Source organism: Canis aureus, chromosome 33 (genome assembly GCF_053574225.1).
Source record: "Canis aureus isolate CA01 chromosome 33, VMU_Caureus_v.1.0, whole genome shotgun sequence".
Taxonomy (NCBI): Eukaryota; Metazoa; Chordata; class Mammalia; order Carnivora; family Canidae; genus Canis; species Canis aureus.
In genome coordinates, this window is record NC_135643.1 from 10,860,737 (window position 1) to 10,888,508 (window position 27,772).

At 40.4% G+C, this 27,772-nt stretch overlaps 1 protein-coding gene across 5 annotated transcripts in view; it reads left to right on the plus strand.

The window, feature by feature from the left end:
- Window positions 1-27,772, plus strand: part of AFF1 (ALF transcription elongation factor 1) — a 202,457-nt gene that overhangs the window by 149,349 nt on the left and 25,336 nt on the right. For 4 of the 5 annotated variants that reach the window (XM_077882798.1, XM_077882799.1, XM_077882802.1 and 1 more), the window contains 8 exons: window positions 63-107; window positions 5,273-5,359; window positions 6,297-6,333; window positions 9,754-9,805; window positions 18,387-18,441; window positions 18,563-18,600; window positions 21,370-21,526; window positions 26,812-27,759. In XM_077882798.1, coding sequence (XP_077738924.1) covers window positions 63-107; window positions 5,273-5,359; window positions 6,297-6,333; window positions 9,754-9,805; window positions 18,387-18,441; window positions 18,563-18,600; window positions 21,370-21,526; window positions 26,812-27,759 — 1,419 coding nt within the window. The remainder of the gene's footprint in view (window positions 1-62; window positions 108-5,272; window positions 5,360-6,296; window positions 6,334-9,753; window positions 9,806-18,386; window positions 18,442-18,562; window positions 18,601-21,369; window positions 21,527-26,811; window positions 27,760-27,772) is intronic. The other variant, XM_077882800.1, reaches the window with a different exon arrangement.

A 27,772-nucleotide genomic window follows, 5' to 3' on the forward strand; every position in this document is an offset into this window, starting at 1 on the left:
ACCGTCATTGGAATTGGGTTTTGTTCATTTGTGCTAACCTTTTCCTTGTTTTTCACTTTCAGCAGACCTACTCCAATGAAGTTCATTGTGTTGAAGAGATTTTGAAGGTGAGTTCATTTACCTTCAATCTCCATTTGAAGAGTTCATCTTCACTCTCCATTTGAAGAGTTATTGAGGGAGGTAGACATATATCCACTTTGACTTTAATGAGCAGTTGCCATTCCAAACCCCTTTCAACGGTTCCCCTCCTCACACCTCCCAATACAAAATAAACCAGAGAAATAACAGAGGGACCCTAAGAGCCTTACTGAGCTCTCTGACAGATTGTTTATTAAAATGAAGTCTACAAGCTGCAAGGCATTATTTGGACCAGTGTTTTAAGACCTCAGGTTTTCCTGCTTGTTCATAAAGACCCACAAGAGTTGCTCACTTCTTAGAAAGGAAAGTCCTCTGTATCTGAGGGGTGAAACAGTGCTTGATTTATACCTCTTGGTGTTTTGTAAGGTGACACCTGATATGTATGCCTCATCTTCAGGGGGGCCATGAATTTTTAAGGGAATTAAAAAAATAACATAGTAAATGGACATCTATAAACCTACCTTAAAGGGTTATTTTTCACTCTTGTTTCTTGAGATGGTGCCATGATCATTTATTCAGCTACAGATACATCATTGAACCCCCATTATCTATGGGTTCAAGGTTTTTTTGCACAAGCACAACAAATGCCTCCTAGAATTAAGCTCCAGGAAAAAATAAATTCTCCTTGTGAACTAGCATGCTTTTTTGGGGGTGGAGGGGGGGCATGCTTTATCAGAGAAGAATTATATTAAACTGTTGTTTCCCATTTTGGCTTTAATTTCCAGGAAATCTAGAGCTAAATTTAATGTTCAAGTACTGTAATTGTAATAACTGAGGGTTTTATTTCTCATTCCTCTTTTTTGGCTTCTAACTTCCGTGTGGGTTTTAATGATAACCTTGCTTTTATCTTTTACTTTATTTTCTGATTTTTTTTTTGAAGTAGAATATATATGTCACAGGTACCTATTCATGTGTATCTTCACTGCGCACTTTTCCTCAAACTATACTTACCCAAATTTTCCCTTTAATTTTTCCCTTTAATTTTTCATTGTAAAGTAAGGCGGCACTGAAACCAACATTTTTAAAAAAGATTTATTTATTTTAAAGATTTTATTTATTTGATAGAGACAGATCACAAACAGGGGGAGGGGCAAAAGGAGAGAGAGAAGCAGACTCCTCAAAGGGCAGGGAGCCTGATGTGGTGCTCTGTCCCAGGACTCTGGGATCATGATCTGGGCCTAAGGTAGATACTTAACCAGCTGAGCCTTGCAGGCATCCCTGTTTATTTATTTTAGAGAAAAGGGAGAGAGAGAGAAAGAGAAAAAGTGATTGAAATCGGGGGATGGGTAGAGGGAGAGAGAGCCTTAAACAAACTGTAGGGAGCCCAACGTGGGGCTCAATCTCACAACCCTGAGATCACTACCTGAGCTGAAACCAATAGTCTCAGATGCTTAGCCAATTGCATCACCTAGGTGCCCCTGAAACCAGTAATTATATAGGTTACCTTCTCACTTGCAACATTTTTGACAAAGGTTGTTTGGAAAGTAGTCTCATCATTTTTGTTTTCTTTATCCCCTACTTTTGCAGTTAGGATCTTCTGAGAAAGAAATATCTCTAAGGAAACACACTTTATACTGCTAGAATTGAGCAATTTTTGTGAACCAGCAAGGAAGATTAATAATAAACAGGTTATCTTGATTAAGCTTTTGTTTTATCTTCTCCTGGTATTTCTGAAATCCTTTGGTATGATGAGTCATAAAAACAACAAATGACTTCGAAAATACGGCCTTAGCATTTTCTCTAAGAGTATATGTGATTTGTTTTATAGTTATTTCAAAAGCAAATGCAATAATATAGTTAGTTTGTCTTCTATATATGTCAAATGCTACTCTTAGGTTTTGTGGTGTGTTAGTATACTACTTGTGAAATATCTTATTTAGGATGATGGCAGTAGAGTACCAGATAAGTGATTTTAATTTAATGAACCCTTTCACTCTCCCTCCCTTCTTAGCCAACATCACTTTCACATCACTTTCCTTACATGGAAATACATGAAAATGAACGGTTAATGCAAGCAAACAGATGAGTATTTTCATTTGGAAATCATACAGAAAGCAAACAGAAGGTTGTCCTGGACTGAGGAAGGGGCACAGGTCTTGACATAGTAGAGACTTAGAGTTTGTCCCCCTTCTTTTCTCCTCTCTTTGGAGCTCCAGCTACATCATGTGTACTGCTGGGGCCTCAGTTTCCTTGTTGGTAAAATGAAGGCCCTGGGCTAATAGATGATCTCTAGGGTCTAATCTAACTCCCACTCTTTGGTGCTGATCCAGATACTTTCCTCCTCCTCATGGTTCCTGTTCTTCTCTTATAACAACAATGTATGATGATTGCCAGAGGTCCTAACACAAATCTTTCTGATGGGCAATAGAAGCAGTAAATAGTTACCTAACAGAAAAAAAATCAATCATAGGGGATATTGTTTGGTTCTGTGGTGGAAATATTAAGAGTGGAAGTGTTTTAATGAAGGGGAGGCGGTGGCCTGTAATTCCTGCAGTTGATGTGGGGTAAGAAGACAGCAGATAGACACTACTAGAAACTAGGAAATGGTCACACACAGGATCCAGACAGGGCACTGTGCCCTCATGTCCTCATGGGCATTTGGAAGCAGCTCACATTTTCTACTTAAAGTGGCCTGGCCTGGACAGCCTCCTGGGGAAGTCAGTGCAGCACTCGTGGGCATGACCTCAGTGTAGCATTGCAGTGATGTTGGTACAATGAGTGGCAGCACTCATTCATTCATTCATTCATTCATGCAACAGATAGCCACTCAGCCTCAGATACTTTTCTAGGCACTGGGGATTCCATATGACTAAGAGTTCTCGCTCAAAAGGGAGAAGATAATTATATAATAAAAATGCTGTGAGTCCTATAGCAGACAAATGAAGAGGACTAGACAGAGGAAAGATTGCAAAAAGCCTTGAGGTGGGAACAGATTGGTGTACTAGAAAAGCACCAAGAGCCAGACCATGTGTGTGCCTAGAGCACAATGACCCAGGTGGAGAGGGAGGAAGGAGCAAGAGCAGCCATGGCACCTAGAAGTGGAGCCTGAGGCAGGTGTGAGAAGTCACTGTTAGGGTGGGTAGTGAATTCATGACCTTGCATGTAGCTCTGGCCAGCCTCCTTGACTGATGACCCCAATTCTCCCAAGGCCTAACTCCTAGTAAGCTAGGCATTTAGGGAAGTATATAAATTCTTTCAGACCTTTGGCAAACCACTTAGGGCCTGAAAGAGTTTATGCACTTTCCAACTGCCTAATTTAATAGCTTGGGGCAGCCTTAGGCATTGAGAGTACAATGGACGTTTTCTGGGAATAATTGGTGACTAAAAAGTCATAGATACCATTGGGATTCTAAAGAAATTCTTGGAAAACAGAAGAGGGGAAGAATACTTTCAAACACCTGCATTAATTACATTTTCATATTGTAGCGGTATGATCCATTCCTTAAAGGATAGTCAAATACATGAAACAGCAGGGAACTCTCTTTGGTGCAGTATTGAAATTCTTTAAAAATTAGACTTAATTAAAAGTTGTGATGCTTTTCATTTATGGAGTACTTTCTATGACCATGTATCTAAACTCTTTACTTAAATTGCCCTCATTCCACTTAGGAAAATAAGTGGTCTTGGTTCGCTTCTCCCTGAGCACAGCTGTTCAGAGGGCCCAGGCATGTGAGACTGCCAGGGCTGGTAAGGATCACAGTTCAGATTCCAGTCTGGGCCTCTGGCTCCAATGTAAGCTACTCTTTCCATTCCGTTTCAGGACAGAATTCTTCCTTTGTGCTAAACAAAGCAGAAGGTTAGTCAGTAGACAGGGGCATGTCTTTACCTTTAGCAGAAATTAGTTAAGAAAGCCAGCATCACTTACTTGGCTTGCTACTGTGCCAGATCATTTGTCTGTCCTGGGGTGATAGCCACCCAGATAGTGGCCGTGGGGAAAGGCAAGGAGAAAAGGTACAGTGGCTGGCAATGGAAATACTTGCTGGAGATCCCTCTCTGGTTGCTCAAGGATCAGACGGCGTTTCTGTGGTAATGGGCTGGTTGGTCTGCACTTTGAAAAGAATGCAGCGTTATAATACACAGTGTTGTACACCTGAAGTAATTCAGCACAGTCTCCGGCCACCAGCTTGCTGGAGTTGTCTGTCATTCTTTAAGCCAGTTTCCCAGGCAAGTTGGACACATATGGGAATGGATTTCTTGCTCTTAGATTAGATGAGCCAAGAGGCCCACACTGTGCGTTGTCAGCCATCAGCCTGATCCACCCATTTTGGACCTCAGTTTTCTCCTCGGGAAAAACGAAGGGATTGATATTAATGATCTCCAGTTACATTTTAGCTCTTTACCAAAGTGGGTGCGTGCATAAGTGTGTGTGTGTGTGCGCGCGCGCACACATATTTGTGATTAGACATGTTTAATCTGACATTGTTTTCTGCCAGTTTTTTTAGCAAAGCAGACTATAGGTCATAAATGTGCTTAGAAAAGAATTCATGTCAAGATAAGTGTATTAATTTGTAAGACAGAGAAATCTTGCCTCCATGAAAATAGTGAATAGAAGTAAAACTTGTTACTGGAAAGGGAAGGTAATTTCTTAAGGTCCTGTCCTCAAAAAAAAAAAAAAAAAAAGGTTCATATGTCCTAATAGTGTTTATCAGGGGAGGGTCAAATCCATTAAAACTCTCCCAAGTGGAACAAGTGACCTGAATTACTTGTTTGCTTAAGTCAAACAGGAAAGTTCTTCTTCCTTTGAACTTAAATAATTCCAGGAAATTCAATAAAGAAGCTGAGGGGAAAAAGAAAGCATTGAGTAGAGACTCCGTGGTCACAGTTACATAAGCTCTGTTAATACCTATTACTCTTTATATGCTTTATAATATTCAGTGTTAAGACTGTTCATGTTCTGTATTCTCGTTTTTTTCTTCTTTGAACTGATCTCTGTTTTGTGAGTTGGAGATTGTCAGCGCTGGAACATAGTCCTTTAAGTAGGAGTCTTTTTTTTTTTTTAATAAAATAACTTTTATGATTTCTCTTTTTATTTACTACCAATCCACTCTATGTTTAGTGTAAAATATTAACTTACTTAGCTGTAAATGTTCTATTTATAATTTACTTTTTCTTCCCTTTCCAAATCTCTTTCCAGGAAATGACCCATTCATGGCCACCTCCTTTGACAGCAATACACACGCCTAGTACTGCTGAGCCCTCCAAATTTCCTTTTCCCACAAAGGTAATTCCTTACAAGTCCAGCAGGCATTGTATCCACACCAGTGCAAAGTCTGAAGTATTCCTGGGAGCTAGATGGATCTAGCACTCGCTGATGAAATCTCTGCAGATTAGGTTAAAATTGCAACTAATTTAGCTTCTGAAGTGCTTCATAATGTTTTCAAACACTTCACTCTCCAAACTATGTCAGTAAGAATGTCTTATATTTGTATGAGGTTCTATAGCTTATGAAAGCATTCAGCACTTTTCAGTAAATTCTCTCATGTGAGATTTTTTACTTAGACATGGGAAAACAGAAGTACAGGAAAAGTAGGAGAGATAGAGGTCTGATTCCTCATTTGGAATTTAGATATATGCGTAACACATAAATCTTATACTTCTCATGCCTACTAATTTTTATAAAGTTTGATGTGATCATTTGTATTAGTGCTGGTTTTAATAACAGGCGAATCAGTTGCTAACTTGGATGTTTCCACTGAAGTATTTGTGAACAATGCATTTTAAACACTGCCATTTTCCTTTTCTCATTTGTACTTTTGTATAAGCTTCAGAGTATAGAAATAGCACCTTCAGATCTGTATTCTGTTCAGCTTGGTATGCAGGCAGATTGTTAATATAGCTATTCCTTTCCATGGTATTATTTTCATACTCAAACCAGAATTTGGTTACATATTTTCTCATGATAGGATGTTTGTTTGTTTGTTTTAAATGTTTGTTATTACTGGTTTTAAGGTAAAACATTAGACTTTGAATCAGTCTTTGCTTAATGCCACAGGAAAAATAAATTCTAGGATAGAATAGAAGAGGAAATTAGAAGAAGTAAAAACCCATTTTACATATGTAAAAATTAGATTTATCAGTATTCATTAGACTTAGCAGTGATGTAGCCTTAGATTTATAACCCTTAATATTTTAATAACTAGAGATTTTTTTCTTTCTAGGATTCTCAGCACATTAGTTCTGTGACCCAAAATCAAAGTAAGTGGAACTGATTATTGCATTGGAGAATAAAGCATGGTTTTCATTGTAATATGAAAAAACAGTGAAAAATAGCCCAGCACAAGATGAGATGCTTCCTATGTTGAAAGAGTAGGAATGGAGTGCAAACATAAAACTTCTTTAAGTGAAGTTTCAGATTGTTAGGAAGAGCTAATGATGTCCTAGTAAAATACTTGGCAAATAAAATGTGTCATAATTGTAACAAATATAATTCCCTGACATATGTACATATCTCGAATGTGACTCTCAAAGCATTGTAACCCAGGAATAGTATATAAAACAGATTGGGATATTTTGTGTGGTTCGTGTGTGTGTGTGTTTCCCTCACAAAAGTAAGAAATTTGTGTGAGGAATAGAGTACATAGGTTCTTTAGTTTTTCTCAGTGTGTTTGTCCTGCAGTTCTTGTTTGGTCCCTCTTTATGGATTGTAAGTAGTTGAGAATTCAGAGGGAAACAGAAGTAAGCTAACTGGATCCAGCTTTTCTCTTCATTGATAACCCCTTGGTTCAATAAATTTTTTGTGTTCTGGCTACGTACAAGGCATTACAAACCTTATAAAAATGACTAGGATATTTGCAGTCATTTAGTTTATGAATATATGGTGAGGTGTCCAAGTTATGAAGTATTAGTCTTCAAAAAAATAGGACAACCGAAGTAGGGTTTGTCTGTATGTTGGGAGAAGGTTGCACATAGATACTCCTTGGAGGTGACTCTTCCTCACCTCTCCCCACCCCATTCCTTTTCCTCATTCATATTTTTTCCCCTTTATTTTTCCACAGTTAATAAATCACAGTATGTGAGGAGAGTAGGAAAGATGAGGAAATCAAGAAACAGATACACTTTCCTTTAGAGCCGGGGTGGACCCACTGTAGCCTGAGAGTCCCATCTGTTCTGCAGCAATTTTTTTTTTTTTTTTTTTTAATGATAGGCACACAGTGAGAGAGAGAGAGGCAGAGACACAGGCAGAGGGAGAAGCAGGCTCCATGCACCGGGAGCCTGACGTGGGATTCGATCCCGGATCTCCAGGATCGCGCCCTGGGCCAAAGGCAGGCGCTAAACCGCTGCGCCACCCAGGGATCCCTGCAGCTAGTTTTTGTAAAGGTTTTATTAGGACACAGCCATGCCCATTCATTTATTATTATGCTACAAGGTACAGCATGCAAAGACTGAAATATTTACTATCTGACCTTTGTAGAGAAAGTTTGCCATCCTCTCCTCTCGATACTGAATAAGATCTTGCAAAGAACTCAACTGAATTTCCCCCAAATGCAAAGAAATAAACCCAATCATCCTGCCACAGTATTTTATAAGTAGCAAGGTAAAATGAACATAAATTAATGGCTCCTTGGGGGGAGATTGGGAAATCTTTTTGATAGTTTCTTAGGGAGATTGGGAAATCTTTTTTTTTTTTTCTCAACATCTTGGCAGCCTATCCAGAGACAGATAAGCAGTGAAGTGGCACAAGTCTCGGATGGATCACCAACTCAGCTGTGGACAGGATTGCTGTATGCTCCTTTACCTCTTGCTCTCCCTGCTCCCCATTTGCTAGGTAGGGCTGCCCGTCAGGCAGATCACATCTCTTCAACTGGGTTGCTCACAGGTTTGGTGATTGCTCACTCCTGGTTTAGAAAGACCCTTTAATCCTTTAAATTGTTTGATTTCCTCTTTTAGCAAAATATGGTTCAAGATGAGCTAGTAGGTAAGCGCTTTCTTGGCTGAGGATGGATGGCACTCTCAGCCAGTGGAGTAGTGTGGGCTGATATCTCTTTGCCACGAGATGTCTTCAGACCCTGGCAGGTCTCCAGTAGGCCTTGGCTCCATAGATACTTACCCTAGGGATTTTCATGCTGCTTGCCACTCTGTTAGTGTTCCGGGGAACCTTGTTTACTTTTGTGAGAGTTGGGGCCTCGTTTTATGCTAGAGAGTTCTAGTTTTACGTCAGATGAAGAGGGAGCTATCTTAAGGCTTTGGAGTCTGTAGAGAATGAAGTATGCCTGAAGATAACTGGAGCTTTGTGGCACTTAAAACACAGTGAAGAGTCCCTGTGAATGCTTAGAAGAGTGACTTTAGCCCCTCCAGTTTGTAATCCTACCTCTAGCTTTCTAGCCCCAAAGGGAAGCATTTACAAATATCGCATAAGAGCTGCTGCCACCATGAGGATGAAGTGATTCATTGCAAGGTCTCCACATGACATTTTGGGGAAATCTCATTCAGTGCTGTTTAAAAGGCACCCGTATTTCCATGCCATTTCAAGTTCTGTTTCAGGTCCCTACTATATCATGCCTAAAGCAACTACCCACATGGTTTGTTGCCTCCACATTTAATATTTCCCCATTCCTTTCTAGGTTCTACCGGGTGGTACCACTAGATTAATCTTTCTGAGTAATCTCCTGTCACACCCCCTTTGGTGGTGTCTCATTGCCTAACAGAGTTATAACTTAGCATCCTGGCATTCAGCACCCTTTGAAGTCTGACCTTTACTCATCTTACCACGGTGTCCACACATTTTGTACCCCATCCTTCCCCTTTCCAAATCTGTGCTGTTTTAAATCCTTCCCTCTTCTGTGCCTATGCTCACACTGTCTCTTCTGCCTTCCACCTCCCCCTCCCCCGCCTCCCTTGGGCCAGCAGTCATTCTGTCAAAATCTCATCCATCCTTTGTGGCACAATTCATTTTGCTCTTTGTCTAACTTGTCCTCTTAGTCACTCCCAATAGAGAGACTGTTCTTTAGATTAGACTGTTAATTTATTTGATTGATTTGTGTACGTTGTAGATAGCTGTGTGCCTGTCACCTGTCCCTCAGGCAATTGTAAGCTCATTGAGGGTAGGGTTCAGTGCCTTGAACATCTTGTATCTGTACGGTAGTGTGAAGAAATGATTGGGGACAGGTGTTAAATGATGGGTGGGGTGGGGGGTGCGGCAGTTGAGAGGAAGAGCATACTCGACCAAGGGCAGAAACATATAAAGGGACTGCTAGCAATCACTGATGCGTAGGTAAGGGCAGACCGGGTAGGCGTGAGAGCAGCCCTGTCATTGCGCTTGCATGTGAGTCCACCACAACTGGATGTCAAGGAAAGTCAGTTCCCCAGCATGTAGGGAACTTATCAGCCAGGTGGTGTGGGGTATGCTGCAAGCGGTGCTCTTCTGTGGTTTTTGCTCTATTCAGGATATTTCAATTCTGAGCAAGTCCTCTTTCTAGAGGTAATATGTTGTTATGTAATGGTGAGATTGTACCAAGTGCAGTGTGTATAGCAAGCAGTATGGTTGACGGAGTTTATACTAAGTGTTTAGGTGAAGACGGGTGAGGGGGACAGCAAAAAAAAGGGGGGGCACTTACAACTAGCAAACTCATGGGTATATCTCATTGTGCTGCTCTGATCATTTTCCTTTCCCCACAGAACAATATGATACATCTTCAAAAACCCACACTAATTCTCAGCAGGGAACATCGTAAGTAAAATGCTTTTGTTTATTAAAAGTTTATAATGTAACATTGTAATTACCCATCCATGTAAATCCATTGCTTAAATTTTTTTTTTCCCTACTGCTTTCAAGTAATGACTTGCATAAACTACCACTGGATTGTAAAAGGAAGTAATGCCCTACATTTATACTTGGATTAATTAAGGCCTTCTGTTGAAGGTTCAGGTACTACAAGAGAGTTTGCTAAGGGGCTTTCTCAAAAGAAAGGCATTTGAGCCATTCTTTACATATTAACTGTGGAAAAAGAAATTTTAGCTTTGTAAATTTCAGTCTTAAATAGCTTTTGTGTTGGAAAACACATTTTGGAGGATGTGTACAATTTATGATTTTTTTTGCCACTTTTTTGGCCTGATTTTAACTAATAAAAAACAAATCCTGTTGCCCAGCTGTTCTTGATTAAGGGCAAGTTAAGTCCAGATACATTTGAGGGGTTTTGCAACACTTTAAAGTGCATAATAAAAATTTGGGTCCAAATCAGCATTTGGACCCGATTTGTCATTTCTTGATGGCATCAAAGTGATACTTCTTTTCTTTTCATACAGCTGCAAAGGGTTTTTAGGAACAAGGTGATACTCCAGTATCTAATCAGTGACAAGTCACTGATACTCCAGTACTCCCAGTCACTGGGAGCTGCCAGCCTCCCAGGATTTCAGGTGTATGCTCCAGCTTGGTTCTGGGCAGTGTTTGTTCCATGTATCTTGTAAGGGGTCATTGCTATGGGTTGAATATTTTTGAAAAGCTGTGTAGTCGAGGCAAAGAGGTTATATTATCTTTTCACCATGACTGAGTGTGGGACCTGAGTTAAATCACTGCCAAGTGCCAGCCCCTCAATGTCCTGTTCAATTCTCCATCGCAAAATAAGAGAAAAAGAACAATATAACAAGATTTTTTAAAACAGTAATTTATTGTAGTTTGAAGGATGGACTTTTTTTGTACATGTAATAAAAATTATTTCATTTGTGGTACTGGCAGATGGTGAGATTTTTGCTTGTTTTTATTTCCTTTACCAGAAAAAGAAAAAATTTTTTAAAGCTATGTGCCTTTTCTTCCCTTTCCCCCCCCCTTTTTTTTTTCTTCCTTCCTTTTTAAATTTTACTGGCTGCTGAATTCTGGAGGTCAATAAGGAGGAGGTTTGTTAAACTAATGGCTGGTAGAGAATAGAAACTGTAGCTTGAGGGACCACAATTCTAATGATTCTGTGGAGGCTCTAACTTCCCCCAAGGCTTTACACCTTGTGATCTTTGTAATGATTGGTAGTAAAGTCCTTTAGACCATGAAAGGTCCTTGTCAGTGTCTTTGGGGGCAGCTTGCATCCCCCTTGGCAATAAGAGTAGAGGGGAGGAGGTCCCCACAGAGCAGTGTGTGGAGGCAGCAACACCAAGAGAAGGAACCCGCTGTGTCCTTAGGCCTGTGGGTAGAGGAAGAAAGGCAGCTGGATGTGAGCCAGGGCAAAGTTACACCCTCTTACACCCATTTTCATCAGCTTTCAGGCTTGAGTAGTTAGACCATTTTCTTTTTTTTACTAAAGATTTTATTCGTTTATTCATGAGAGACAGAGGCAGAGACATAGGCAGAGGGGAGAAGCAGGTTCCCTGCGGGGAGCCTGATGTGGGACTCAATCTCAGGATCCCGGGATCACAATCTGAGCCAAAGGCAACCACTGAGCCACCCAGGTACCACGGACTTAGACTATTTTCTATGACAGTTTTGCTCCTCAGAGAGATAAGCAGTTCTCCGGCTGAGTTAAACCACAGAAATCAAAGGTGCCTGAAAGTGTGTGACAGGTATACTTGTATCTTCTGACATACGTAGTGCTTCCTGTACAAAACTATTCATTTGCCATATATAAAAGTATAGTTACCTAGAAAATAATATTTATTATGATCCTAATAGATTGAAGGAGGAGAGGAAAGCAAGGCCTCATGGAAGTGAAGAGGAAGGGAAGCATGACGGAGGAGAGAAAGTAGTACCAGGGCTCAGTAGATGATGAAAGTGGTGTGGTTGTGTTTATCCGGGGCTGGGGCTGCTGGTATTGATAAGTGCCAAACGCAACTCTGGGAAAAAGAAATCACTTTAGTGTTCTAATTAATTTGTAAAGTGCAATCGTTGTATCATATTTAGTATGTCACATCTGTTAGTGCTCACAGGTTAATTTAATCTAGAGTCAACATTAAGTTCTTTGACATTCAGTTAAACTATTTGAGAGGCAGAGTGCCAGAGAGGTGGTCTAATGCACTTTGTATGTCAGAGAAAAAAAATGTTCATTTCAGGGTCATGTGTACTATGGTTTTAAAAATCAATCTAGGTCTTTATGCTTTTATCTTTCAGTTGCTAGTACTTGGGAATCCTTAGATCTATTGTTTTCTGGACTGAGCTCCAGGTGACTTGGAGAGATTTCCAAAAATTGCTTCCATTCATCCATTCAGAGCATAACTAGTGAACATGCTGTGTGTCTGGTGCTGCTTGAGGTACTTGGAAACAGTGGCCACTAAGAAAATTCTTATATTCTATGTCTTGTAACTTAATGCTGGTGACGTGTCATGCAAACTAGGTGATGTGTGGTGACAGGCTTCAGGAGCAATTCTTTTGGGTGGTGGTGATAATTTTGGGAGGGAGGTCATGAAAGATCTCTTAGATGAGGTGACATTTGATCTGATGCCTGAATGATAAGAGGGAGGCAGAGAATTTCTGCGAAGGCTAAAGGGGCCTGATAGATTTTGCAGCAGGCCCTGAAGCCATTTGAAAACATTGGGGGAATAGTAATTCTTAACTGGAGTGACAACTTTGAAGTAAGTAGTTCTTTGCGTATGCAAAACATGGTTTTGGGGAGCCCTTGGAGGTCCATTTTAGTCTCATATTTGATCATAACTGCTGGGCAGCCCGGGTGGCTCAGCGGTTTAGTGCCACCTTCAGCCCAGGGCGTGATCCTGGGGTCCCAGGATCGAGTCCCACGTCGGGCTCCCTGCATGGAGCCTGGTTCTCCCTCTGTCTGTGACTCTGCACCTCTCTCTCTCTCTCTCTCTCTCTCTCTCATGAATAAATAAATAAAAGCTTAAAAAAAAAAGGTGATCATAATTGCTAATTTCCTGCAGTAAGTGACCATAGGCTAATTTAAACAGGGACTGAAAGATTGAACATGTTTTAATTCACTAAGAATCTGTTAGCCCCCAGGCAATTTGTGTATTCCGCCCACTGTAGGGTGCTAGACTATTACATCAACAAGATGTGGTCTACTTCCCTAAGAATGTGTATTCTGTCTCACCCTACAAGGGCCTCCAAAGCCCACCAGCAACTTACCTGTCTAACCTCCTTTGCTGTCCTTTTCTCCCCATACTCTGGCATACTTTCCATTGTGGCCACGTTGGCCTCCTTACTGGCTGTCATCTTTCTTTTTCTTTCTAGATTTTATTTATTTGAGATAGAAACAGAACACAAGTAGGGGAAGGGGGGGGCAGGGGCAGGGGCAGAGGGAGAAGGAGAAGCAGGCTCCCTGCTGAGCAAGGAGCTTAATGTGGCTTGATCCCCCAAGCCTGAGATCATGACCTGAACCGAAAGCAGGTAAACTTAACCGATTGAGCCACCCAGACGCCCCTTCCTTGCTGTTTTCTATGCCCTAATCACTACCCCGTATTCCCGCAGTGGATGCCATCCCCTTATCAGTGCAAACTTCCCTGACTACCCCACGTAGAAAAACAACCTGTACCCATCTTCACTCTTTTATTCCCCTCCATAGGCTTTTTACCCATTGGAAAGGTAAACTTTTTTCAGCAGTGATTTTTCTAGGTTTTTCCTGTTTGTCCAGTATGTCATTCTTGCATTAACATCTTATTTGTCATACTTGTTTTTTTAAGTAATCTTTCCACCTACCATGGGGCTCAGACTCACAATCAAGAGTGACTCCCAAGATCAAGAGTCCCACGCTCTACCCACTGAGCCAGCCACACACTCCTGTCATACTTACTGATTTAATCTTACTCACTTCAAATTTCCCCTCATTTATATACTCTTATAATTTTTCTCATGTCCTCAGGTGACCTCGGATAATCTTCACTTCATCCATGGATTTTAAATAGTCCTTTACACTAATGACAAGTTTTACTTTGTCAACCGTAATCTTGAATACTAGATCTCCTGTCACTTTCCTCTCTGTCTTGTGTATCCATAACCTCCCATAGACAGTGTCTCCATGAATTTGAATAATGCCAACCACTGCCACCATTTGGAGAGAGTTCCCCTTGGATATAGTGTCACAGCTGCTGGAGATTTGCCTTTTCAGCTTTTCATTTATTATATGTGGAGACTTCTTCATACTTTGTAGCCTTCTGTCATCTCCTGCAAAGCATTTGTAGTCCTTATTTCCGCCCTTGATCAAAAAAGGGAATCACAGCCTGATTGAATTTTAGATTTGGGGAATTAGGTATATCTGCTCTGGAGCTGAACCTTTTTCTCCCCACTCCGTCGCCTATTCTATTCCCCATGTCAGTTTGAAGTTTGTGAGATTGTTGAAGTTCACACACTCTCACGTGTTCATTAGCGGTTTCTGAAAAGTATTACTTGCCATCTTAACCACACCTAATACCAGGGTTGTGACTTATTAATTACTGCGAGCTTGCCTTCACTTGCTCTTTCCCAAATAAAATGTATGGCCTGATCTTAGGAAACATTGAGCCAAAAAAATTAACGTATTTAAGTAGTTTTTGGGTTTGAATTGAGATGTTACAGAATATTGGCAGTGAAGTCTTTGGCAAGCCCAGGACTGGGGAATGGGAAAGGAATAAAGGCTTGTCTTGTGTGTCTTCACACAGTAACATTTGGGCTCTGACTCACTGAAGCCTCTGTGCCGGAACCTGTACGTGGCTCTTTAAGCTTTGCAGAGCAGCTGCCTGAAGAATGCATTTGTACAAAGGGGTTTGAGGATTGTTTCTAACCTTTAAGTAAAAACTCTACCTCACCAGTAATGTAAAATGTGGTCACACCTACGTGTTAGTTCAAAGAGTTGCCGTACCTGAGTATTTGGCTTCTTTTGAACAGTGCCAAGGTAGGCTGTGTATGGTGACATATGCTTTGAAATAACTGCTTTGTCTTGGTGTTTGGAAGTGAAATTAGTCATTTAACCAACTTTTAAAGTATGTAAGGCTTATAGTTCATTTATTTTCATAAGAGAAAAATAGTGTATTCATTTTATTCCAACAGGATAATTATTGTTTTCTTTTAAATCAAAGTCTTTCAGGGATCCTGGAGCTTAGATACTCCTCCCTATCAGGTTTTCTCTAGCCATTGTGCCCTCTATTGGCTGGAGCAAGGCGATCGTAGAAGGTGGAATGGCTGTTGGATTCCAGATCCAGCATGTACCAGCTTCATGATCTAGGCAGGCTCAGTGGCTGTTCTGAGCCCGTTTCCTCTCCCTCAGACTGCGAGGGGATGATCAGAGGAGAGGCAGCCTTCAGGGTTGTGCGTAAAGGCAGTGTCGGTAGAGTTCTGATCACTCAGTGGGCACAGCTATGTGTTACTGTTATTCAGCAAAAGGGTTGCTGTTCATTCAACTGGCCTTGTAGGGTACCTGCCAAGTTCTGCATATAGATGATATGAAGGTGAAAATGACTTGGTCCTGCCTCAGAAAAGTTTACAATTGAGCAGTTGAGTATGTCTTTTGGGCCTTATGCTCTCTTGACCTAGATCTTACTGGTATGAGTGAGGTCTGAGAAATTTGATTCCCTTCTGGTGGGTGCAGAGGTGGTCACCCAGATGTGCTGTGATTAGTTTTGCTGTTTTTCACATGAAGGACCAGTTCTCCTACATAGACTATGTGAAGTGTGGTAGAGTATTGTGCTTGGCCTCAGGCCTGTTTGTGAGACAAGTAGGGGATTTTAGCAGCTGCTTCCTTTACATTTTTTTCCTTATCTCTAAAAATAAAACCATTACCTGTTACTAGGTTAGATTTCCCCCAACTACATAGATTCTTTTAATTAAATCACAATAGCATTCATGATTAATTTTCTGTATTAGTAAAACTTAGATATGGTTTTTAAGTAACTTTTCTTTGTACTTACTTTTTATTACAGATTCAGTACATGTTTGTTATAAAATACTTTAGAAGTTAATCTTGCTGGTTTATGTTAAGCTGCCCATCTGGTGATATAATAAACTGTGGTTTCTGGAAGATGCTGTGGTTTCTCTTGGCAGGGTTGGTAGACACTGATAATACACTTCGTCAATTTTTGCACTGGGGTGCCTGGCTGGCTCAGTTGTTAGAGCATGTGACTCTTGATCTTGGGGTCATGAGTTCAAGCCCCACATTGGGCCTATTAGAGCTTACTCTTAAAAAAAAAAAAAAAAAAAAAAACCTGATTTTTTGCATCAAATAAGTTGTACCGTGAATTTTGATGAGATGAAATACCATGTGTAAATAACCAGTATATCCCACATAAGGGGTAGATTTGTTTGACCCTGTGGGGTTATTATTGCTTTTTGAGTGAATGTTTCTTTGGAGATATCTGGAGCATTCTTCCTTCAGAGGTCACTGTCCCTCATCTCTTTAGGTGTCATACCTGCAGGGTTATTTTGTCATTGTCTACGTAAGGCTCTGAAGGGGAAATTCTCAGAATCTGGGACAGCATTTTTACATTCCCTTTTATTCCCTAAGAGCAAGTAGAGCTAAAAGTCAGAACATATACTTTCTGATTTTAGGAGAACATATTTGTGGAAGCCAGGCAGACAGCTTACAGCATATTTAGCCTTCTGCTTACAAGAGGAAGTGTGATTGGTTACCTGATTATTGATGTTTCAGGAAATTAAAGCAAGTTAGTTTAGTATAAAACCCAATGAGTAAGAAACAAAGAGCTCCACTTATTGTGGTTTTGTTGGTAGTGGTCAATATTGGGTACACTGTCAGGTTTAGTTTTTGTTTTTCCATGGTTGTGTTGTACCCTACATTTATTCAAAGGTACATCTTTTTATCTTTTGCTTGGGTATGCCCCAGCCAAACCAGGACTTGGCAGTAACACCATTGAGTGACTTTTTCTTATATACTATTATGATATCTACTACCAAATCCTGCATCTGAAGGCTGCGTTTTCTAGCCTTGCTAAAATAAGAAGTTAGCTCTCATTAGATAAATATTGAGCAGCATCTACATTTACAAGTAGCTAACAGTTTTCATATTTTTTAGAAACTTATTGCAGGATAGTTTTAGTACATTTGTTGGTGAAAATATTTCTTTGGCAGAATTACAACATTGCATGTAGGTGGTCATTATGAAAGAGCCAAGTTTTATCATTTATTTTCATTAGAAAATATAATGATTTTACCAAGGATTCCCAAAATAATCATGCTTACTTACTTCAGTGGCAGATTAGTGGGTTTGCAGTAAAAATCAGATTATTGAAGAAGTATTTTATTTTAATTAATTTATTTATTTGAAGAAGTATTTTTAGAAATACTAAAGGATTATAACTTCTAATACAATTTTGCCTTTTGGAGCATTAATGATACTTAAGGAGATTGGTTGTTTTTTTGTTTTGTTTTGTTTTGTTTTGTTTTGTTTTTCATTTGCACATTTCCTCCAGTAGTCATGCTCATAAATTTTGGGGGAAACGGGAGCAAGCAGTTTAATGAAGGATTGATTCTTTTGATATTTAGGCATCCCCCATGGAAGATGGTAAAAGAGGGAGGAGATAGGGAAGGGCTAAGATTTCAGGAAACACATGCAGATTGAAAATGGCTTTTTAAAAAATCAAAATATAATGTTTGCTTTTAATATTCAGGTTGATCATTAACCAGAATGCCTAGAGAAGTATTAAAATAACTTTGAGGAAGCGAACTGAGCTTTTATATTTTCACTAGAATGACACCTGTAAAGTTAAGCATATTTTCCAGACAATAATAATATTTATATATTCTTTCAGCTTTCAGCTCGTTAATGTTTAAGCAGACTGTGTTTGAGAATTTGTATGGGGGGGGCAGTGAAAAATAAAGTTCGGTATTAATAATGTCCTTTGGACGAAGCTATTTAAGAAGCCTGCACTGTTTGGTGACAGTGGCCTCTGTAGCTTCATCTGCCTTACTAGGTACTGAGCTGACATAGAGCACTTTTTTCTTGAGTCCCTTGGCACCGTTTTCAGCACTTGACAGATATTCACTTCTCCAGGGTTAGCTAATGATTAATCATTTATTCTATAGAGTATAGAATAAAATAGAGTGTATTTGGTGTATTTTTTCTCTTTGTGGTTGTCACTGTTTGTCTTGTTTGTGTGGGCCTGGGAACAGGAGTCCCAAGGCTGGCCACAAGGCCCTGTCTCATGGTATTTCTGCTTTTTAATGCTCAGAACGTGTGAAAGAGTGAGTCTTGAGATGGTAAGGAGCCTGGACTGTGTTATAAAGGTAAAACTTAAACTTCCAGGAAAATGAGACATTTGATGAATAAATAAAAATTACACCGTATCCCATCTCTCTTTTTTTAGTTATTAAGCATATTTTCTATTTATATGCTAAAAGAAATTATTAGAAATTATTTTAAATCCTCCAATGTCTTTGTCCCTGCCCATTTCAGCATGCTTGAAGATGACCTTCAGCTCAGTGACAGTGAGGACAGTGACAACGAACAAGTAAGTTTTGTACACCCCATAATACCAGGGATCCTTTTAAATCTAGTATTTCTGAGCTGCTTATCCTAATCTGTTTTTTGTTCTTTTCCTGGTCCTTCTTCCCCTTATTGTGAATCCCTAGAGCCCAGAGAAGCCTCCTCCTGCGTCTGCACCTCCCAGGTATTGTGTGCATGTGTGAGCAAATTTTTGCATTTTTCTACCAAATGGGGAAAATACAGCTTTATTTAGTGCTTTCATAGCTGTTTCCTAGGGAAAGACATGAAGGATCACAGAAGAAAGTACCTGTTTAATTTTTTGGAAGCTTAAATAAGCCTAGAGAGGTTGTTAACTCTATAAAAGAGAAAGTCCCTGTACCCACCTAAATCATCAGTTTAAAATTTTTGAGACTTTATGGGTGGCTCAGTCAGTTGAGTATCTGCCTTTGGCACAGGCTATATCTTGGGGTCCAGGTTGTGATCTTGGGGCCTTGGGATGGAGCCGGGAGACTGCTTCTTCTCTCCCTCTGTCCCTCCCCCTCGCTCCTTGCTTTCCTCTCTTTCTCACTCTCTCAGATAAATGAATAAAATCTTTAAAAATATATAAAATTTTTGAGAGTTTAAAAATAAGCTCAAATCACTTTTTTCAGTATTATATAACCAGTATTTTCAAAGTTATGCTGAAGAGCCCAATGTTTGTATGAAAATTTTTATGGAGATTTATTTGCGCTTTTCAGAAGTTGTAAAACTGAATCCTTTCTAGAAATTGTTTTCCATAGTACCTGTTTTCCCAGTCATGAATTTCTAATTGTTTCAGTTGCTTTCATTTCATTTTATTCAATTTGATTTCACAAATAGATTTTTTTAAAAAGATTTTTATTTATTCATGAGAGAGAGAGAGAGGCAGAGACACAGGCAGAGGGAGAAGCAGGCTCCATGCAGGCAGCCTGACGTGGGCCTCGATCCCGGAACTCCAGGATCGTGCCATGGGCCGAAGGCAGGCGCTAAACTGCTGAACCACCCAGGGATCCCCAATAAATAGATTTTTAAGTAATCTCTATTCCCAGCATGGGGCTTGAATCCACAACCCTAAGAACAGGAGTTGCGTACTCTCCCAACTGAGCCCAGTCAGGCGCCCCTCAGCTGCTTTTAAAAATGACCTAAAATACATTTTAGTGTGATGGAAAATGGCAGTATTTTTACTTTGTAAACAGTAGCCATATTTCAGAAAATACGATGCTTTAAGTTTTGGAAATGGGAGTTACTGGAACTGCCTTTATAATATTTTCCTCTGGTACTGAATTTACCAGTATATGCCAGTATATACTGGTGTGTGTGTATATATATATATATATATATTTTTTTTTAATTTATTCATGAGAGACACAGAGAGAGAGAGAGGCAGAGACATAGAGGGAGAAGCAGGCTCCATGGAGGAAGCCCGATGTGGGACTCAATCCCAGGACCCCAAGATCATGCCCTGGGCCAAAGGCAGTTGCCAAACCGCTGAGCCACCCAGGGATTCCCCGTATATACTGGTACATTAATGAATATACCAGTACCTGTCTTCCATAGACAGAGTTAAACTATGCTATCGCTGTTGTACTTCTTGAGATGGGGTCATCCGTTCTGAAGCTCAGCAATAAAACCGTCCTGTCAAGCAGGTGATGTTAGAGTTCATGTGAAGGAAGATCATGTATTCATAAGCTCTACTCATTTATTTATATTCTATTCTGTTCAGTAATTTTTCATGGCTTGTAATAACCCAAAAATTATGACGAGCCTAACTTAAAAGTTGAGGAAAAAGAGGAAAGGTGGGCATAAATTAGAAGCAGGAATAGCATTGAAAGTGCATCTCATTCCAGTCATCACTGACTTAAGTTACCAGTGGGAAAAGGACCACAAGCTTGATGTAGCATTTTTATATGAGGAAATTATAGCATAGTGTGTGTGTTTTAAAATTACTTCAACTAGTGACTTTAATTTTTTTTCTACTTATTAAACAATTTTATTAGGTCAGTATTTTAGGAAGATGTGGAGGCTTTCAAGATTATAGTTATTGATTTACTGCTCTGGCCGATTCCATCTGGGGCATGACAAGCTATGAAATTCTATGTGTGTCCAGCAGTGCGATTAGCACGTGTTTTCTCACTGACCTAGAGTTATTGCCCTATTCTTAAAACTTGGGAGTAGTTAATTTCTACTTTGGCTGGTGTTTGAGGGTTATCCTAAGCCACTCATTAAAGAAAGGCCTCTTTTACATTGCTGCCTAAGAGTGTGACTGGATTACCTTTGAGGTCACTTACCAGAGGAACACCATTTATATTCAATATATTCAGTAATTCTCTGGCTACCATTTGTTAGTTTTCATATAGAAAATAGAGGGAAATTTTATGTATTGGCCGTTCTTTTATAAATTAACTTCTTTGGGCTAAAATGTACCCAATTAAAGTAAACTTTTAAAGCGTCAGAAAGTAAATATTTTAGGCTTCGTGGGCTACATACCCTGTCTTAAAACTATTCAGTTCTACTTCTGTAGTATAAAAGCAGACACAGACAATATATAAAATAATGAGTGTGGACATGTTCCAGTGAAACTTTATTTAGAAAAACAGGCAGCCTGTCCATGTTGGGGTTTACCAACTTCTGATACAAAGCATTACCATCGAATGTAAATTTTGTATAGCTCAAAATGTTCTTCAGGAGCAAAATTCCCACAGGCTTTTCTTTTATGTAGTTATTTGGTGAGCTATTTTAAGGATTTTTCACTGGGTTTTGAGCCACCATGGGCTTTTCCCTCAACTGGATGATAATGGTGATTTAGTAATATGGAGGCCCTTGCTTTTGAGTAGCAGAAAAATGATCAAGAGGTTGGAAATGAGTAGAGAGGGGGGAAGAGAAATCCACCTTTGAGGTGTCTTCAGAGTCTCTCTCCGGGTTGCTTGCTTCGCAGTGCCCCGCAGTCGCTTCCAGAAGCAGCGGCCTCAGCACATTCCAGTAGTGCCGAGTCAGAGAGCACCAGTGACTCAGACAGCTCCTCGGACTCCGAGAGCGAGAGCAGCTCAAGTGACAGCGAAGAGAATGAGCCCCTAGCAGCTCCGACTCCTGAGGTACCGTGTCCCCTCCAGGAGGCAGAGAGGCAGTCTAAGACGGCAGCGTTCTGTCCTTTGGGGCTAGCGTCCACTGTGGGCCAGCACTGACCCTGGACTGAGTGGTTCTGTCCCACGGGCACCTCTTTCCTACTCTTGTGCTGTGTAGAGCCGAGCCAGCTATTTCTATTTACTTCTTACAGACATGTGGCAACAGAGGTTTGGGAGAGAGGCCTTTCTCTCCTATTTAAAATAATATGTTCTTCTCTGTCATTGCTAGTGTTGTTTGGAAGAGTAAGTCATTAAGAAATGTTTGCACACCATTTTCTTTTCCCTTCTGTTGCGCAAAAAAAAAAAAAAAAACACCCACAAAAAAAAAACCAAACTTGTTTTTTAGTAGGCTGCTGTTATAATACTAATGAGAATTCTTTTTGAAATTTCAGGAATGCATGAATTAAGGAAATCAAAAGGAGACAGCCCAATTTAGCAAAGGACAAGAACGTGAACTAGAAATAAGTCGTCAGAGGTTCTATTTTTGAATCACTAAAAGCCATGCATTAAATTGATGGCAAAGTGATTTTACCAGGGCTGTGTTTCTTGGTCCCTTTGCTCCATGTAAAACAGGGATAATTGTGTTTGCCTGTCACCCCTACCCTTGGGAGATATTGTAAGATAAACAGATGAGATGGCAAAATCGCAAGCACTAAGTATATCTGGAGGATTTATACTATTTTTTTACTGGATTGTTTAATGCAAGAAGTCTAGTAACAATCAGGGTTGTCAGATGCCCTCAAAACTTGAAATAGTGATGTAAAAATTATGCTGGGGAAGACTACCTCGTGGAAAGGGAAGAAAGACATTTTTGGTGAGCTAGTCCAGTTTGTATAGAGAAAATAACTCTGCATATTTTAGACGGGAATCCTGGGAAATGAGCTTTTCTGATTAAGAAAGCATTAAAGTTCCCAGTATTTGTCTCTGCTATTTAGCAATCAGGGCAGTTCCACTAGACCATTAACTGAATACATCTGGAGAACATGTAGTGAGCCTTAACAGCCATGTCTGAGAGCAAGAGAAACTGGAGAAAGAACTCCCAAGTCATTTTTTTGTTGTTGTTAGATATGAATTTATGTCTGACACAGAGTAAGTGCTCAATAAATATTTTCTGGAGTGAATAAACATGAATCAGCATTAACTGCACTTAAAAATGCCTTTTAGATTGTAGGAACTACTCTGTGTATATCTGGGGGCTGTTTCCTTGTGTGATACTAATCACTGTTGAAATAATTTTTCTGTGCCTCAGGGAAAAAGATATTGAATATGCTGTGCAGACAAATTGTGTGTTTGTTCCTTGTTTATAAGATCTTTGCTTTATGTCTCACCTTATTCAATTAGAAAAATCTGCATGCTTGTTTGGTTACTAAAAGAAGGAAGATAATTGAATTAAATAATAGAATTCAGTTCAAGTAAAATGGAAACCGTACAGATTTGGCTGAATAATTGAAACTTGAAAAAAGAATTTAATCTGGTGTTTGTATTAATGAAACCATTATATCTTATTGCTCAAAAGGTTACTGGAATAAATTTAGAGACTCTTAGTTGAAAAATAAATGTTCCCATCCCACTTTTTTTTTTAATCGCCTTACAAATAGGCTGATATTTGTATGTTTGTGTTGACGAGTAAATCTATCTAGACTTGGGTACAGTTTGTGTGTCATTTCCTGACACTTGATTTCACCAGAAATATTTTGTCTGGGTCTAGATTTTAAACCTTTCATTTCCCCCAGTGTATTTAACTACCTTCTTTCCTTTTAAAAGGAATACCCGCTTTATTGTAAATCTCCTGTGTGAGAGTAACATGAATTCCACAATAAGCCACAGTTACTAATTTTAACTTTCTCACCTTTTTTAAAATCTATTTTTAATGCTGAGAATTTTGCTTTTTATGGCTCTGTCTTCAGTTCATTTGACAGTGATCTTATAAGATCTAAAATGTCCTGTGCCTGTCAGTGGGCTGGCAGTGAACAAGGGGGGAAAGCCGCTTTTAGCTCTGCTTTATAGTGTGAAACGAAACGTAAATCTCAGCTTTTCACAATATGTGGGACACATCGTCTTTTACTGCTTTGGTTCAGAAAAAATGCTTCTCTTCTCAGTTATTCAGGGATCTACTTAGTTTTCTAATCTGTTCACTGTCCAGTTTTTTGTTTTTGTAATAAACAACCTTTGTTGATTTTTCTAGATGCTTGGTACTTTTTCATGAATTATTTGACTTAGCTCTCCATCAACCCTGTGGGGTTCGGAGCTGTCTTTTCACCTGTAAAAAAGGTGGCAACACCAAGATTCAGGCGCATAGCCATCTAATCCTGAAGCCTTTTTTCCTACTATACCATACTTCTCTTCATTTTCTTTTTCTTTCATTTTAGGATTCATACTCAATGATGATGTTTTTATTAAAAAAATGTAGACATTTGTGCATAGTTTATAACTTTTTATTCAATATCACAATTCAGCCTAAAATGAACTTCTGACAATTTGAGGAGTTAGGACAGGTAAAGGGACATGCAGTTCAAACATTTATTAAAATGCCTAATGAAAAAAAAAAAGGAAAAAAAATTTAAAAAATGCCAAATGAAAACCAATCTGGTATTTTTTTTCCACACCTGATGTGCAGTGTTTGGGTTGTGCCAGCCCAGGGTGGCTGTCAGTGGGGCACGGGGCAAGGTAGGGCAAGAAAACAAAGTCCAGACCTTGATCCTATCCAGCACTTAGACTTAAAATTCATTTTAGAATCTATTTCAATCAATCCCTTATGTAAAAAGTTTTCCCCATCTCAACACCCAAATATCTGACCTTAAAAGAATTCTATACATTTTCCCATCTTTATAGCAGGTCTGTAGAAAGGATTGGCCCTACTGATTCTCCTTGCCTGGGCACATAAACTCAATTTTACCCTGCAATTGGGCCATATGCCTCCCCTTCTGGACATTTTTAGGACCACAGTGGAAGAAAATGTGTTTTATTTCTGTAATCAGGACATTCCTTTAGTAGGACATCCCTACTAAATGTATCTTATACTGCCCTGTTTTGGGGTGGGGGAGAGTAGATGTTATTTATACCAGGAATGACTTTCCTTTTTGGTTCACGAATAAATACTCTGTCAGTGATTCAATTGGGGCTGTAAACTTAGCCCTGGTGAGAGATCCATTCCCTTCCCAAGAAAGGGTTTGAAGGGTTTGGTTCCTTAGGTGAATGGCAAGTGATATATCCTAATGTCTTGTCCCGGGTTAGCCACCCAGATTACCACACCCTCAAGTGTTTGCAGGAAATATCGTTTGACAAGTACGTATTGGGTGCTAATCTTTTCTCCACCCTTAACCATCATCCTGTCTTGTTAGAATATGGACTATAGTTTTAGATTTCCTGTGGCAAAATAAATGCCTGGCACATTGGAGTAGTTTCCTTCTTGCTTCCTCCCTGCTCTGAAATTCAAATAAGAGTCTGGGTATGTAGAGTTGATCCTGAAGGAGACCTATTCTATTAAGCAGCAATAAGAGGTAGCCAGAAATAAAACAGTTTTGCAGCCTTCTTTGTGGCCAAAGTTTGGTCCTACCAGGCTCCTTAAAGTTGCTCTTCTGTTGTAATCACACCAAGCCCAAACTACCTACCTGGTCATTTTATTACCTTTTTCCTGGCCGAAAACTCTTTACGTTATATCCACACATCCTGATATATTAGGTTGTTGTGTTTTTATAGAGTTGAATAATTTGGGACATTCTTCTTGGGAAAATTGTTAGCAGTCCTCCCTGTAAAATATCATCCCCCTACTAGAATGATCTCCTTATCCATAATCTATCTATCCTGTTAAATCCCATGTGGAGTATCTTTCATTTAATTTCCTGGTGCTTTGTGTATATGAGTTAGTCATTCATACAAGCCACCTATCAGAATGAATGGATCTTAAAAACATGTAGCATAATGGTGATGTACCATCACCATTTATTTATTTATTTATTTTTTAAAGATTTTATTTATTTATTCATAAGAGACACAGAGAGAGATAAAGAGGCAGAGACACAGGCAGAGAGAGAAGCAGGCTCCGTGCAGAGAGCCCGAAGTGGGACTCGATCCCGGTTCTCCAGGATCCCACCCTGGGCTGAAGGCGGCGCTAAACTGCCGAGCCACTCGGGCTGCCCTGTACTGCCCTTTTAAAAGATGTGATCATTGCTTACTGTATTAGACATGAATATGTTTCCGTATGGCATAAGTGTAGGTACATTAATAGGTCTGTAGAAATGCTCAAGTTAATATCTCATGTATAGCACTATATGCAAGATAATAGTGGAACTTGGAGATAGAAATGCCATTGGGTCTTCTGTTAATAATCTACTTGGAGAGATGAGTTGGGATACATCAATAGCAACAAAGATTTAAAGAACAGGGTATCAGGAGAAGTCAGAAACTTCTGTTCATTCGTCAGATGTATATATAATCAGTATAATCTCACTGCTTTTAATTGTGTGCTGTGGAGTCTCCCTGTGTTTCTCAGAAAAATAGATGTTATTTCAGATAAGATTGTAACAGGATACTTAATGTTTGATTTTTAAAGAATTCAAGTGGGACTAACTTTAGGTGGGTTACTGTGACTTCACTTACTCTTTTACCAAGGCGTAAAATTTGAAAGTCAGGCTGTTATCCATGATATACTGCAAACCTTGTCAAGTATAAATGTTTAATGTTTTTAAGTAAGTAAAAGTAATGCAATCAAGTCTTCAGGAAAGTCATTTTCAGTTGAAAAGTTAGGTCCAAAAAAGGGGGTTAAAGCCTATAGGTAATCACTAAGAATTAGTCTATTCACTAGCCTTCTGAAACTCCTCTTTATAAAAGGATTCTGTTTATTTCATTTCTCCCTTTATTTTCTGATAGTTTACAAACCAAAATAATGTGTCAATTCTGTCTAAATTATAATTACCATTAGGACAAAATACTTCACATTACGAAGATTTCTCAGCAATTGTCAGTTGTCTAGGTTGGTCAGTATCTCATGGTCTATTACTAGTCAACATCTGCTACAGCGAAAATTCCTGTAGCACAAACGGACTGGAAGATTGTGTTGAGTTAATTATTAAGAGACTCTGACCTGTAATTAGAGAAAGATAAAAAGGACTTGAATTCTTAGGTTTGGAATGATTGCATTTCTCCCCGGGTGGGGGTGGGAGGCAGGGGTTGTGTACGATTGGTTGACTAACACAGAAGAAGAGTTTTTATCATCATCGGTCAGCTCACGTTTTTCTCTTTTCCATTGTTTTTAGCCTGAGCCTCCTACAACAAACAAATGGCAGCTGGACAACTGGCTGACCAAGGTCAGCCAACCGGCAGCCCCACCAGACACCCAGGAGGGGAGCGCAGAGCCCCCGCCTCGGCACCCAGACAGTAAGGGCAAGGGGGGAGGCGACAGCAGCGGCCCCACCACTGGTCACGAGCTCTCGGAATCCAAAGATCCTCCCCTCAAGAGCTCCGGCAAAGCCCCCCGGGGCTCCTCCGAGGGCCCTCACCCCGGCAGGAGGAGCTGTCCGAAGTCCCCGGCCCAACAGGAGGCCCTGCCGAGGCAGACTGTGGGAACCAAACAACCCAAGAAGCCGGGCAAGGCCTCCACGCCGGCGGACCCTCGGGCCGGCCTGCAGGTGGAGAGCGAGCCGGGCCCCCCTCCGTCCGGCTCCAGAGACCAGCCTTCCAAAGACAAGCCCAAGGTGAAGACGAAAGGGAGGCCGCGCGCCGGCGACAGCAGGGAGCCCAAGCCCGCCGCGCCCAGCCCCGGTGACCGCAAGAAGCACCAGAGCGGGCCGCTGGCCCCCTCAAAGGCACTCTCGGGCCCCGAGCCCACGAAGGACAATGCGGGGGCCAGGAGCCCCGAGCACTTTGCCCTGGTTCCCCTGACCCAGAGCCAGGGCCCGCCCCACGGCGGTGGCGGCAGGACTAGTGGCTGCCGGCGCGCAGTGGTGGTCCAGGAGGACCGCAGGAAGGACAAGCTCCCGGGGCCTGCCAGAGACACCAAGCTGCTGTCGCCGCTCAGGGACCCTCCTCCCCCACCCATCTTGATGGTGAAGATAACCCTGGACCTTCTTTCTCGGGTACCCCAGCTTCCTGGGAAAGGGGGCCGGCAGAAGAAGCCAGAGGACAAGCAGCCCCCCACAGGGAAGAAGCCCGATTTGGAGAAGAGAGGCGCAGACAACTCCAGCAAGTTGGTCAAAAAAAGAAAGGTGAGTGTAGAGG